General features: G+C 40.6%; 2 protein-coding genes across 4 annotated transcripts in view; one reads left to right on the top strand and one right to left on the bottom strand.

Moving 5' to 3' along the window:
• The window catches only part of agfg2 (ArfGAP with FG repeats 2), a 15,173-nt gene continuing 450 nt past the window's right edge, over positions 1-14,723 (bottom strand). The window contains exons 2-15 of one of the 3 annotated variants that reach the window (XM_044340537.1): positions 14,341-14,373; positions 13,785-13,878; positions 13,067-13,182; positions 11,741-11,885; positions 11,230-11,350; positions 11,022-11,126; positions 8,782-8,814; positions 6,656-6,895; positions 5,331-5,403; positions 5,155-5,198; positions 4,817-4,909; positions 3,348-3,467; positions 1,335-1,405; positions 1-1,127 (exon numbers count right to left, since the gene is read on the bottom strand). In XM_044340537.1, coding sequence (XP_044196472.1) covers positions 1,080-1,127; positions 1,335-1,405; positions 3,348-3,467; positions 4,817-4,909; positions 5,155-5,198; positions 5,331-5,403; positions 6,656-6,895; positions 8,782-8,814; positions 11,022-11,126; positions 11,230-11,350; positions 11,741-11,885; positions 13,067-13,182; positions 13,785-13,878; positions 14,341-14,373 — 1,336 coding nt within the window. In that variant the 3' untranslated portion in view covers positions 1-1,079. The remainder of the gene's footprint in view (positions 1,128-1,334; positions 1,406-3,347; positions 3,468-4,816; positions 4,910-5,154; positions 5,199-5,330; positions 5,404-6,655; positions 6,896-8,781; positions 8,815-11,021; positions 11,127-11,229; positions 11,351-11,740; positions 11,886-13,066; positions 13,183-13,784; positions 13,879-14,340; positions 14,374-14,723) is intronic. The other 2 variants (XM_044340539.1, XM_044340538.1) reach the window with 2 other exon arrangements.
• Positions 13,888-14,723, top strand: part of acap1 (ArfGAP with coiled-coil, ankyrin repeat and PH domains 1) — a 27,733-nt gene continuing 26,897 nt past the window's right edge. Inside the window, exon 1 of the mRNA XM_044340535.1 lies at positions 13,888-14,009. The gene's annotated coding sequence lies outside the window, so the exon portion shown is untranslated. The remainder of the gene's footprint in view (positions 14,010-14,723) is intronic.

Below are 14,723 nucleotides of genomic sequence, written 5' to 3' on the forward strand. Positions count from 1 at the left end.
TTTAAGAAGCAACAAACTGATTTTATGAACATGAATACTTGTCATTACAAAGACGTTGTTACATGAATCTCTTTCTTTTTTTTCTGGCAAAATAAGGGAAATAAACTTCGCCTCCATGTCAACCAAAAAAAAAAAAAAAAAAAACAACAACAAAAGAAACAGCTAGAAACATTTTGGTCCGGTACATGAAGCGATGACGTTTTTATACACATTTAAGTTATTCTTGAAATTGCTTTTACATTCAGTAGCATCTCCTTTTAGCCCTCTAAGCGCATGCAGCCTGAGAGTGGGAAAAAAAACGTACAATTATCCTTCAAAGGAAAACCTGACAAAAAACAGTGACGAATGCAAACATGTTCCACACACACTACAGAGAAAAGCCTGTCTTTAACTTCCAACGCTTTCCTTGCACGCATCAAGAGGCTGTTAAGGCGGTTATAACCATCTGTAGAAACTCGTGATGCTGGGTCATTCAACTGGCTTTTCCTTTGGACGACTCGAGAGTTTTAAAGCAGGAGACAACGCTGACGGATTTACTGTTGTTGTTGTTGTGTTGTTTTTTTTTTTTACAGTTTAAAGCAGGAGATGAAAGCAAAGTAGCAGCATCAGCAGCAACGTCGTGGTGTGATATACGTGTGTATTTCTGCAAAAAATCATAGAGGCGTCGTTTACTTGTGACTCCCACAGAGCCCTGAGGTGGCATCTACTGGCACACAAACACCTTTTTAGACGTAATGTCACGTGGTACAAACACAGCAGGCTCCCATACAGACATACTGAATTTCATAATTACATTCGTGCCTTTTTTTTCCCTCCTCACACACACACACACAAACACACACACACACACACACACACACACACACACAACACGTAAACACAGACAGAAAAAGGAGAAAGGGTGGGAGGTTGCAGGGGTTCTGCATGGACGTCCGAACCCTCCCTCAGAGGGTGAAAATACTCCAGAGGCATTGAAATGGCAGCGACTCCTCAAGTTCACTTCTCCCTCCTCGGTTCCCAGAGATGGATGGGAGGGTGGAGTAAGGAGAGCGGTGTGGTGGGGGGCGGGGGGGGCGGTATCAGATGAAAGGATTCCGCGACGTCCCTCGACTGGGGTAAACATTCCCCTGAAAGACAGAGAGAGAGAAAGAAAGAGAGGCAGGGTGAGAACGAGATGAGAGGACTTTACTATGCTTCCTGTATTTTAGCAGAAAAAAAAAAGACAGCTTGCAAAAAATACCAATTAGCCTCCCTTTTATCCATCACATCTCGCTCAGTGTTCAAGTGCCACTTGGTGCCACTTGTTTGCCAGACAAGTGAACGGGGGTACTCACTGTAAACGGGTTCACCGACATTGGCCGAGGGACTTTGGGCTGAGAGTCGGACGCAGGGAAGGAGGCAAAACCTAAAACACATATGACAAGACAGAAAAAACACATGTTCATTGGAGTGAAGACAGCACTGAAACTTGAAACCAGAAACCGCAGATGATAACATGAACCGCAGCAGCGGCGGCTCTACACTGGGGCGTGTGAATTGGTATTCCTGAGCTGTTGCTGGTCACTGTTGAAATACTGAATCATTTGTGTTGCATCGGCGCCTCGCAGCTTCTCACCGTTTGATCTGCAGCACATACAGTACAGGTCATACAGGCAGCCAGTGCTACAGGACAGTATGTGTTCGGGTTTTCATTTGTATGTTGAATATATGGATGAGAGGCTGTTATACATGGCTTGTTTACTGTAGCTTAAAACCCTTTTCTATTCCTTTTTATTTTTCATTTTTTCATAAAGGTTAATCATGTGGTTCAGTTTATTGATGTGTAGTACAAACCTAAATCATGAACATCTTGTCTAATAAAAAAATGACTCTAGTGTTGGACCTTATGTGAAGCAAGAAGGTTTAATAGTCAACCTGGAAAGAAAAGGCTTTATTTTATGTGCTTTGTACAGTCGACTTCCACCAGCTCAGGTCTATGGAGAGAATTCTGTTGGCGGAGTTTGATTAGATATTATTATTATATTTTATAACCCCCAAGTTAAAATGTGTGCAGACAGGTGAGATGGGAAGGGGTCTATGTTGGAGGCAGATCACTTCCATATATTTTGGAGCTACCCAGACATTCGGTCATACTGGCAGGAAGTGATGCAGAACATTTTTGGTGACTGTTCTTTCTCTAAAAATCTATTTGGACGATATTGCAGCTCATTTTTCGGTGCAAGACAAAATATCTATTGAAGATATTATTAGCAGCCAGCAAGAAAGCTGTAAAACAGTTACAGACTAACCTCCAACAAAGTCTGACTGGATGGATATTATGACTAATGGTCAAAGTATGGAGAGAACGACCTTCTCACTGCATCTACTGGTTGATGAATACTTGCACTACTGGGAAAAATGGATTGTGTTCGTGACCTCATGAGATGATTCCTGAGCCATTACTGTACGAACTGACGTCAGTGTAACATTGCATGAAAACGTATCATATGTTCCACTATGTTTTGTTGTATTTCTATTCTTATTTACAAAAACTAAAGTATAAAAGAAAAAGATTTTATGTGTAGCACTTTGGAGATTTGTTCATTTGTAATGTTGTGTTATTTGTAAGAAGCTCTGTTCTTGTTGAAACCAATGTTTCACCATGGCAACAATATTTTTGGTGTCCATATAAATACACAACTGCTGCTACTTTATTCTACTCTGCAATGTCATATTACAAAAGACGTTTATCATATCTGGTAGAATACTGAAATAAACATAACGTTCTCACAATCATAAAAAATGTCCTTCATAAGTTCACAAAGACAAAACTTGTCACATTTATCTTGACACTGTGCTCATTATTGATTAACCCGTCATTGTTGTTTTTTTATAATTCATTCGGTGGACAAAATGTCAGCAAAAAAGAAAGAAAACAGATGTCACTGTTCCAGAGCTCAAGGTTACTTGTTTTGTCCTCCCTAAAAGATATTCAATTTATTATGATGTAAAACAGAGAAAAGCAACATGGTCAGCACACACTGCAACCACTCAGCTACCAGAGAACTTCCTGTTTTGACTTTTTAAGCAAATAAATTACAAGATTCATAATCTCAGAGAGATGGGCTCATCAGTGTCTACAGCAGAAATAAAGAGATTTATTTATTATTAACTTAGTATTCATATTGTTGAAATACCACATCCACCAACCCAACTATACCTCTATTCAAAACCTCTATTTTTATCATAAATGAAACCAAACACAACAGCACTGACACAAATTCCTCTTCACATAGTAAGAAAGACACGCCTCTAGCACACAAAATATTATACTTTAACAAATAAAACAATAAAAAAAAAATCTTTACCATTGGCTTCCTGGTTATTGGCTGACTCATGAGGAAATGCATTCTGGGCAGCAGGTGCTGGAAACGAGGCGGACGGAGGGAAAACTGAGGTGGGCGAGGTGACAAATGCATTGGAATCACCTGGAAAGAAAATACACACACACACACACACACACACAAAGTGAGATCACACCGGGCTGTTTATTTTTTTATTATTAGCTGGTTTTAAAGTAAAATATATGAGTATTATTTTTCTATTAGCTACTTTATTATGTACAAAGACCCAGAGGCGACATAAAGCAGTCAAAAGTATATAACTGAATATATCAATAAATCATAACGTTGAATAATTAAAATGTAATAAATAAGCTGATAGAATTCACAGAGCTCAGAGTTCATGAACATCATTATAAATTATTACTACTGATTGTTGTGTGTGTGTGTTTCGGGGTCAGGACGGGGTTTGGATTTCTTGTTTTTTTAATGCTTTATCGTCTGTGAAGATATTGTTTTCCCTCGTTTGTTGGATTGCTTTCTTTTTTTTCCAACTGTTCTTTATTATCTTTTTCATTATCCTTTATCCTTGTTTTACTTCTGGTGGCGGTGGTTAAGGGGAGGGGCGGGGGCATTGAGTCACTTTATTAGTACCGAAGTGTGTTTTATTCACTTTCTTTGAATTTCTTTTTTGGAAAACTGTAATATGTTATTATTTCAACACTTGTTTGTGTTGTTTTTTAGCAAAATGCGATACATAATTAGTCACAAATGTTTGTAAACTAAGTTAAAACTGAGTGCAGATAGCAGTTAGGTAATGCAACAAATGATTATTTAAATTATTGATTAATCTGTCAATCTTTTTTTTGGATTAAATGTTTATGAAATGCCAAAAAAATGTGAAAAACAGGCCCATCGTGTCATTAAGAGCCAAAACCAACAGATATTCAATTTAAAATCGTGTATAACACAAATGCAGCAAATTTACCCATTTGAGAAGCTGGAGACAGAAAATATTGTTATTATTACTATTTGCTTGATTAAGCAACTATTACTTGTCTGTTGATCTTCTTATAAATGTGAATTGTTCTAAACTCTTTTAAAAAATGTTTTACTTTTTCATTAATCTGCAAACTCTTGATAAAAAATAAATTTTAAGACTTTTTTGAATAGAATAATCAGTATTTCATTTATCAGTATTTAAGACATTTAAGGTATTTTTTGTAATTTTTAGAAGTAAATACAGAATCTGGAATATGTTATCTACACAGTAAATACCACAGACACAAAACATATTGATGATAATCAATATCAGATAGTCGTCATTTTCATAATTTTCAAAAATATCAAACGTATTACATTAAAAATCTTAAAGAAAACATGCTGCAGATCATAAAAAAAACTACTGTTGATAGAAAACCTTTCCCACATGTTGAAAAACTTGCAGACAGAAGTAGCAGAAGTTTGATCTGAAGGACACTGAACATGAGTCTCACCTCCTGAGGAGCTGCTGAAGGGGTTACTGGGGGAGAGGGCAACAGGCTGCTGGGAAGCGGAGCTGGAGCTGGAGCTGAATGGGTTGGGGAAATCTGAGACACACAGGGAGAGGAGGGGGAGGGGGGTGGGGGGGGTTGGGGGAGAAGAGACGGAGAGATAATTCACAGTGTGCGGGGTTAACAGGGTACATTCCTGGCTATTCAAAACCGACACCGCTCTGAGTCACACGGATGCATCGTAATTAGACGTGTTGGACGGATTTCAAGATGAAAGAACTGAATGTAAACACAGTGCAGGCTAGCAAGAGGGATCAATGCAGTTCGTGCTCGCTACCTACTTGCAAAGGTTTGGGAGCTGGAGACTGTATCGACACCGGGGGAACTGGGGGAAAAGCAGAAAAACGAAGAGGGTCGATCAGAATATGACCTTTAAAGGGCTCCGTGCACAAGAAATAAAAAAAAAAAAACTGCCATGTTTAACAAAAGTTGATTTGACAAGATTGAATTTTCCTACCTGGCAGGAGTGGAGCTGGATGACAACCTGCTGCCAAAGAGGGTGCTGTACTGTGGAGGAGCAGCAGGTGGAGCTGCAAACAAGCATTTCACACAGACTTACCACATCACCTCTGGGCTCTAATGAGCCTAATTTAAGAGATCAAGTGCTACTATTATCCTGAATTGTGAGGAGAAAAGAGACCTCGAATGGTTGATCTTAAGCATGTAAGTCATGAGAGAACAAAAGCATTACGAACACTCTGAATAAAATATCGTCTCTGTGTTGGGCTTGATATGAATCAAAGTGGGCCAGGGCAGAAAATCAATAACCTCCTCACTCTGCCAGGCAGGGGAGGCTGTGATGAAGGAAGAAAACAACAAAGCCTCTTGTAGCAAGCTTGAGGGCTTCTCCCATGAATCCTGTGCATTAATACAGCTGCCTTGGCTATTAAGACAAATACAGCTGATTTTAAACAGTCTGAAACATGTCGACAAGGTCCTTTGAATCAGACTGTGCACAACTGGAGCACAACACAATGAGCATAATTCAGCCTTGGCATTTGGAGTAAGGATGTTATGCAACCCAGCTGAGCTGGCCGTGACAATCTGGATCACACGCACACTCAAACTCTCCCTCTGCTTCTGTGTCTGTTACCCAGCAGTGAAGGAGTAGGTCCTTTAGTTTAACGCTAACATACAGCAATGTAAAATACTCCCTTACATGTAGAAGTCCAGCGATTAAAATCCTAGTTATGTAAAAGTACAGAAGTATTACCATCAAAATGTACTTAAATGTACTTCTTCTGCAGATAAATGGCCCCTATTACTCATATATTAGCATTTTACTGCTGTAGCTAGTTTTAACTACTTTGTATACAGTTACGTAGGTAGTTGAATCCAGTTGTTGAGGGGCCAGACCACCTCCTGAGGGTCAGAGGACAAATCTAAGTTCCTGTAGTGGAAAAGCAGCTTAAGGTGTTGTAATTCTTGAGGTAGGAACATTCAAATTCATATTTTTTTATTGTTTTAAATAAAAAATATTGGATAGTTTGACCATTTTGGGCTTCAAATCTTTAAATGAAATGTAAATGAGACCATGAGAGAAGTTTAGATGGGAAATGTCTCTTTGGTGGAACTGCCGAGAACTTTCTATAAGGTGTCACAAGCCAAAACAGTTGGGAACAACTGGTTTTATCATTAACAATGTGCTTTATTACGTGTTTTTTTAATGTAAAATCTAAGTCTTAAAAGTAACAACTTCTGTCAAATAAGTGTAGTGAAGTAAAAAGTACAATATTTCCTTCTGAGATTTAGTGAAGTAGAAGTACAAAGTGGCAAACGTACCTGCCGTCGACGTGTCAGAGAAGACGCTGTCCAGGTGTGACACAGCAGCGTACCTGTCCAGGGCGTTGGAGCTGCCGACCGGCGGCGTCGTCTGGCCGACACCGGCAGGCTGCTGCGGCTGGGACAGAGACTGGGGCAGAGGCTGCTGCTGAGGATGGCCCAGACCTCCAAAGTCCACGCTTAGAGACTTAGGGAAGGCTCTGAAGGGCCCCGTGGTCCCCGAGGCCGACACTGTACGACCTGAGAGCGAGAAAACGAGACTGAGCCTCAGTGCAAAGACAGAAGCTCAGAGGCTCCAGTTCTGCATTCAAGTGCAGTTCACAACTTAAAGCTTTTACACCAGTGGGGACACAAGCACCTCATTTTTAAGAAATTTTACAAAAGTTTATTTTTTAATAGTGTGATTGCAACTCCGTTAAGAGAGCCTAAGGCCAGGAAAAGTTTAATAAGCTCAGTATTATGATCATATTAGTCATAAAGTGGTAAAATAATACAATGATCTGTGACTTAATTTTGTGTTTCAAAATGTTTTAAATCAATGCAAAAAAAAGCAAATAAAACATGAAAAACTTACATTATAAAGCAAGGCTGAAACACTGGAAACAAAGCGTAACAAAACAATCTCTCTTAATGGTCCATTTAGTAGCTATTCTGGCACTTTCTATCATATCACGTGATCTTCATCAGTGGACAGAGTTTGCATCAGTTGTCATAGAACTGTAGATGTTCAAATCTCTATATTTTGTTTCTGAGCACCAACAATCTCCACCTGCTAATGAAGGTCATGTGATAAGATTGAAAGCTCCAGAACATCTTGAGGTACATTCCTAATCAGATCAATTCATGGACATTAATCTGAATATGCTACAGATACCAATGTAGAAATTATAATATTATTCATACAGACAAACACTGTTTGACAAAAAGAGAATAATAAACCCTAAATCACACCAAGAACATATCTCATGCTAACTCATGCTATGCTAACATTTCCATGCTATGAGGGTTGTCAAATGAAGGATTAGTTTAACTTTTCAATAATAATTCATAATTTATTTTTATTCATTCAGTTTATTTCTCAGGGACTGTGCATATTAATAAAACATGACTGTAAATATGCCAGAATTAGCCAGAAGGCTAGTTTTCATCCGTATTCCCTAACCGGCTGTGAAGTTGGCAGCCTAAAGTCAGTCTAAAATCTGTACTCTCATCTAATCGTGGTTAAGCATTAACAAAAAAAAAAAATATATCGAAAAAAAGTGCAGCAGCAGCAAGCCAAAAACTTCTTGGACAATTTTCAAAGCACCAACCACATGAATACAACTGAGAGACAGTAACAAAGGCAGGAAATTAGCATGGCTAACATCTTTACAGGTAGCAAGCTTTCCACAAACATTGACCACAAAGCATGCTAGTATAAACTGCAAATGAAAATGGGGATTGGTTTTCAAACACCAGCAAGTTTTCTTCTGTCAGATGAGGAGTCCAGACCAGACTAGACTTGACCTGATTGTATGCCGATATAAAGCATGCAAAACACAAGCTGCATGTTTTGGGGATATGATCATACACTCCTGCAAAGTTTCGAGATACAGCCTATCTTTGCAAACATACCTGAACTTCCTAGAATACTTGTTTGGGACGTTAATGTGTGTTGTGGGATTACAGCTGTGCCCTACATAGTTTTTAAGTGCTTCAACGCCAACGTGGTGCGAAATATCAGCGTCCCTCTGCTGACGGGGGCAGCTACGGCCTAAAAATAGCATTACTTCAAACTTGTTCTTTTTCCTCTGAGGGAACAGAGTGTGTGTGTGTGTCTCCTTGACCCTCCCAGCCTTCAGATCTGGGCTTTGAAGTGGGAAACCTGAGTGATGAAGAAAAATATCGACCCCACTTGCTGCATGTGACACCGGCCAGCCATGACTTGAATGGCTAAATGAAAGTAGAGTGGGGTGTCTTTCCTCAAACTAAAAAAAAAAAAAAATTATGTGCATGTGAGGAGGCATGGGCAGCACCAGAGAGGCCCACAGATTGGCCATCTATTATGAATGATACAGCATAGAAAAGCTTATCGATCTCAGCCATACAGCACACACTCAAACGCGTCGGTTGGTGCCGTGTCTTACCTAAAGTGAAGTGGTTTTTGAAAGAGCTACTGGCTACAAGGTCGGGGAGGAGAGGAAAGCGAGGTAAGACAGACAGAGACAGGAAAAGACAGAGGGAGGATTGGAGAAAACAGAAGAGAGAAGAAAGTGTCACTGACGTCATATGAAACTGTTGTCCCTGCTGTCGTCTGTGGCCAGCTGAGCAGCCTGTTGAATTTCCCTATTCATGAAAAGAAACCCAGTGTGCTACGATGATGACATGGATGCATTTTTAACCAATGTGGTGCTGTAAAATGATGACTACAAGTTGAAGGACGGGTTCACAGTTTTTCAAATCTGTCTTAAAACAACAGTCAGGTGTCCAAATGAACACTGTTCATACTGGCTATTAAAAGATCCCCTTCAAATGTTTTAATGTAAGTGATGGGGGGTCATTTTGTGCAAAAATGGATTTAAAAGTTGATCTGAAGCTTATATGAGGCTTCAGCAGACTGAGTTAGTCATATCAAGTGGATATCTGTCACATTTACAGTCTTTTTAGCATCAAATTCCCTCTTTGTGTTTCCTCAGACAGTGTTTCCGTGTTGAGCTGCGGTGGAAGTATGGTAACAAAAAGAGGGACTTTGGCACTAAAAAGACTGTAATGCTGAAAGATATCTACTTGATTTGACTAATTTGGGCGGCTGAAGCTTCATATTATCTTCAGATAAACTTTTTTTTCGCACAGAATTAGGCTTGTGAATTTTGTCCCCCATCACTTACATTGTAATTGCATTATGAAGGGATCTTCTAATGGTCAGTATGAACAGGAGGAATAGAAGGAAGGATTTCAGCAAGAAAAATCTATTTGAGTTTTCATTTGGGCACCTGACTGTTGATTTAACACAGACTTGAAAAATTGTGAACCCTTCCCCTAAGTACTCCTCTCTCTTTGTCCTTCCCAGAATGACACGTAGAGCCAACAGCGTCACCAGTGAGAATCAGTGAAAATACTGTACAGTATGTGCTGGACATTCTGGGCAACATGGTACCAACATGCACTGCCAAATTTTCCAGCCCACATAATTGCTGGATAGAAGAATAATTAAACATTGATCAAAAGGGTGAAGTATCCATTCTTTTTTACAAGAGAATCCATGTAGGCACAACTACGTCTTTAGATCACAATAAGATACAACTGGAAGAGGAACTTGGCTCACAAATATCGCAAACATTGTGGAAGCTAATTAGTCAATTAGTTTGTTTTATCATCAATATGTGTCAGGCACCAGCTACTACAAATTAGGCCTTATTTCACTAGTGTTAAATTGGCAAAGGTCTTTCCAAGAATAGTTGAAATCAGTTTAACAGATAAGTCTGCCAAAAAAATGTCAACAAACCCCATGGAAAGACCAAAGCCAAGTAATGTGTTAGTCAGCCTCTCAAGACTTCCCCAGCCTGTCTGTAGCTCTCAGCCTGAAGCGGGTTTTCTTCCTATTAAAGGCGTAAATCTTTCAAAAATATATAGTTTCATTTTTAAAAGAGGAAAAGTCATTTCCTAAAACAGAAGGGCACTGTCGTTTTTAGCAGATGTTACTCAATCAACAGTAAACTGTGCATTTGTTGGGGACTATTTTTAGCGGTGGATTGATACATATTGCGCTAATAAGTACTTGCAGCTGCAAGACGGTGTATGTGGGAGTGACTTAAAAATATTCTACAGTGCCCACATTCATTGTAATGAAGGAACATGTCACCAAGTGCAGCTGTGTGGCTCCTTTATGTGTTTTTAATTATTTTTGGACAACAATGGAAGTTTTTTGCACAAAGGAATTTGGCAATGCAGGCCATATTTATTAGTAGGATCAGTTCATTGTTGGTTTTGGGTTTTTTCAGGGGATTTGTTGACAGGAAGAGAAATATACAATATCACCAGACTAGGGGACTTTTGGACAGGAGTTTTTAGTATCCTCTAAAATGTACGTGGCACAGTCATTGCATTCATTAACCAAGCTAACCAAGCTGAGAATGTGACCTTTTTTTACAACGCTTACTCGCCCACTGATTCTCCTACAATGCAAGACAGACGACTTTACCGTCTCATAAACTTGGGTTAGAGGAGGTAATGTCGAATCTCAAATAACTCAACGCTCAACCAAAAGGTTGGATCTGGCAACCGTTTTGTCCTCTTCTCAAAACAAATCTCCATCATAATGATACATTTTATAGCTAAATAGAGACCAGGAAGCAATAGAAAGTGAGGTATATGGCGGGGGACAGACCTGAGGGCCGTGGGAGGGCGGGGAAGGAGGGGGCGTGGCTCTGACCTCCCAGCGCTGATGACAGGGAGCCTGGGCGCTGTCTTTCTATCCCGCAGAGGGCGGGATCTGCATCCGAGAGAGATGACAGATAGAGAGAAATGATAAACAAGGGAAGCTTCGATCAGATTCAGTCCAGAAATATCAACCCGACAGAGATCAACCTTCCGACCTTTCATAGGGGGGTCTCTGAAGCTTTGGGAGCGCGAGGGCCGAGCGGTGAACACGTCCGTTCGCATGTCGGCAGGCGAGATGGCGGGGGCTCGATCCCATGGTGGCAGCTGGGACTGAGACTAGTGGAGAAGAGATAAGAAAGAGAACAGATGGGAAGTAGAAAGAGAGAGAAAAAGACAGAAGAAGTAAGGCTCTTTCATAGTTTCTCAATAATTCATAAGCAGCAGCTTTGATGTCGAGGCTACCTGGCCCTCTCGCTATCCGACCCATCAGTCTCTGTCTCCCCGCCGCAGTGTGGAGGGGAATTCAGGTCGTTTCTTCACCTTCTATTCTCTTTTTCTGTTTTGGTACGCTTTGAACTACTTCTCCTTTCACTTCCTCTATTTCTAAACCCACCCTCCCAGTTTCTCTCTTTGAATCCTCATCCTCTCACTTTCACTCGCCTCCCTTCATCTCCATCACTCTCTCGCTCCATTACATGCATAATCACTCCACATTTAGCCGCTCACCAGCGTCCTCGTGGACCTAGCGTTGGGGGGCAGGTTATGGGATGGAGCCTGGTTGGCTAAAGGACCGTGAGAAGGGGGCACGGCCTGGACCCCGGGGCTCCAAGGACCCTCCACATCCCTCCGGTTCTTACTTTTGGAGAAATGCCTGAAAAAGATGGGACATAAAGTGAGTCTGTGTAACTTACTGGCCTCATAAAAATCAAACCTTAAGCTTAACATTTACTTACTTATCAAACATGAAACCTAATTTTTTTGAGTAGGCTTCTGTATTTCAGTGACAACAGTGGATGTCTAATTTTGGAACAAACGTCATCAGTTGTTTAGATCTAATTTTGTCCTGGTATGCCCTTTCACTTCCAGAGCTGCAATACTTAATCAGTTAATCTTTAAGTCCATCAACAGAACATTAATCTACAACTATTTCATAATCAATTAAATAATCCTTCATGCAAAAATGCCAACGCAAGACAAGAGTCTACTGCCATGCTAGCTTATCTGTGAAGCTGCACTTAGCATAGCAGCACTTTGAACTAAATTTGAACCTCAGATTAGATTTCAATTAAACAAAATAATGTTTACTATGTTCACCATCTTAAGTGTTTGCATGCTAACATGAGCTTGAACATCTTTATTTATACAGAGTGGATTAGCTGCTCTTTTACACTTAAGGACTGAAACAGAACATTTGCTAATTAGCATTAAACAGCACAGTAAAGCTAACGGGGTGGTCGTTAGTTTTTGGAAGAATTGAAAGTTTGACGTGATGGTGGCGCCATATGAAAAATTAAGGGATTATCAAAATTATTACAGCTAATCCTGAGGGGGAAATGAATGTGTGTGTCAGATTTCATTGCAATCCATTCAATAGTTGTCGAGACATTTCAATCAAAACCACAAATGTGGCGCTAGAGGAAATGTCAAGGGGTCACCAAAGTCAGTATGGGCTTCAATCGTCTGGAGAGTATAAATATCTGTAGCAAATTACATGGCAATGAGTCTGGATATTTCAGTCTGGACCAATAGATAAACCGACATTGCCACAATCACCAGTTCCAGCTTCTCAAATTGAACTTTTGCTGTTTTTCTTCATCTTGTATTATAGTAAACTGAATATTTTGGGTTTTTGGACAATTTGTCAGTAAACACAAGTGATTTTGAAGATGTTGCCTTGGACTCTGGGAACTTGTGAAGTGTTTTTCACTATTTTATGACATTTTATAGACCAAATGATGTGTAGATTCATTGAGAAAACAATCAATAATTTAAAAAAGTCTTTGCCCGTTTACCGGCATTCAGCTTCCGTAGCAGATGAAACTAAAACCTCACCATTTTTTCTTCTCATATTTGTCCTGGAGGAACTCTTTGAACTTCTGCGAGTCCTTCATGTCGGAGCAGCCATCCGTCTTTGGGTCAAACACACACAGCCAAGTCCTCCTCCCAACCTAAACACAAACAAACAAAAAAGGGGTCAGTTTTGTGATTGCGTGAGCATAAAAAAACAAACCATATCACTGCTTTTGTTTGACATTTAAGCTCAGAAGATATCTCACGAACACAAACAGATTTTTCTCATCAGTGATTCATCTCCGGCGCGAGAGTCAGAGTGCGGCAAATATTACTGCCTCTGAATCATGATCACTCTTCAGAGGATGATGATGAGGAGAAGCCGGACGATACACATCTCTGCCTCTCCTCACATTATATACTTAACACCGCTGACACACTCACACACACACACATCGCGGCCAACATTCGAATAAAGAGCACTCATCTCAATAGTCTTAATGTAACACTTCACCCTTTATGTGTGTGATATAAGCTGAGGGGTGAGTGGATGAGGAGGAGGAGGAGGAAATGGATCGAGGTTTGGGTGGGACCTTTTGCTTCTTGGCACCATGTGAGCCTAATAAAACTTAACTAATAAAACTACTACAACTAATAAAATTAAACACATCACACTGTCTGTACTGAGACATAATGACCTAAGATGGGTTATGCTCATATTTTGCTCTTTTTTGTCTTTACAAAGCGAACTGTCACTCACCTCGTTGCCATGGTTCTGGAGGAATTCCACTTCCTGTTGGGAGAAGGTTGTCATGGAGATAGACTTGACTCTATGGGGAGGGTTGAGGCCTCTCCTGGGACACAGATGAGAGATGGACTTTAGCGATTAAAGAAAGCGGCCGAGAAATGGGAGATGTGTTGTCATTCCTTGCGTCTAAGGAAGGGACAAGGGGACAGAGCAGGTGGAAGAGGAAATATCTGACAGGTGACTGTGGATTTAAGGGCATGTAATTGCTGTGAAAAAGGTGCCACACACAGATACACACACACACATACACATACATACACCCTGTGACAGAGCAACCTCTTAATTGTCTCCATGCTGTGTGTTTGTGTATGTGTGTGTGTGTGTGTGTGTGTGTGGAGAGAGAGGTGATGGAGGGGGGTGACAAAGTGGGACACTGCTGTACATGTGCAAGATTGCGCAATTAAGTGCTGAAACCGCCTTCCTGTGGAGTGTAATTGGGACTAGGCTGAACATGCAGAACAAAATGTGACACACACACACACACACACACACACACACACACACATACACATATAAATACACGCCCACACTGGAGAGGAGCCTGGGGAGAGAGAGAGAGAGAGAGAGAGAGAGAGAGAGAGAGAGAGGAGAGGTGAGTGTCAAACCTGCACCATGACGAAATGAAACGTAACTCAGAGCTGGAAAATGACCAACTAGCGGTCTGTCGGTTATGAGGCTGTTGGAAGACACGCATGAGAGAAAGAGAGAGACAGAGAGAGGGAGAGAGAGCGAGAGAGAGAGAGAGAGAGAGAGAGAGGCAGACACTGCGTAAATTAATTTGTGCACACATCCTCGGCTGTTGCACCAGCACTCCCCCCTCTTCTGCAAAAAAAAAAAAAAAAAAAAAGAAATAACATGGAATAACACACTGTAAATCTGTCCCTGAGTGGT

The sequence above is a fragment of the Thunnus albacares genome, chromosome 22 (genome assembly GCF_914725855.1).
Source record: "Thunnus albacares chromosome 22, fThuAlb1.1, whole genome shotgun sequence".
Lineage (NCBI taxonomy): Eukaryota > Metazoa > Chordata > Actinopteri > Scombriformes > Scombridae > Thunnus > Thunnus albacares.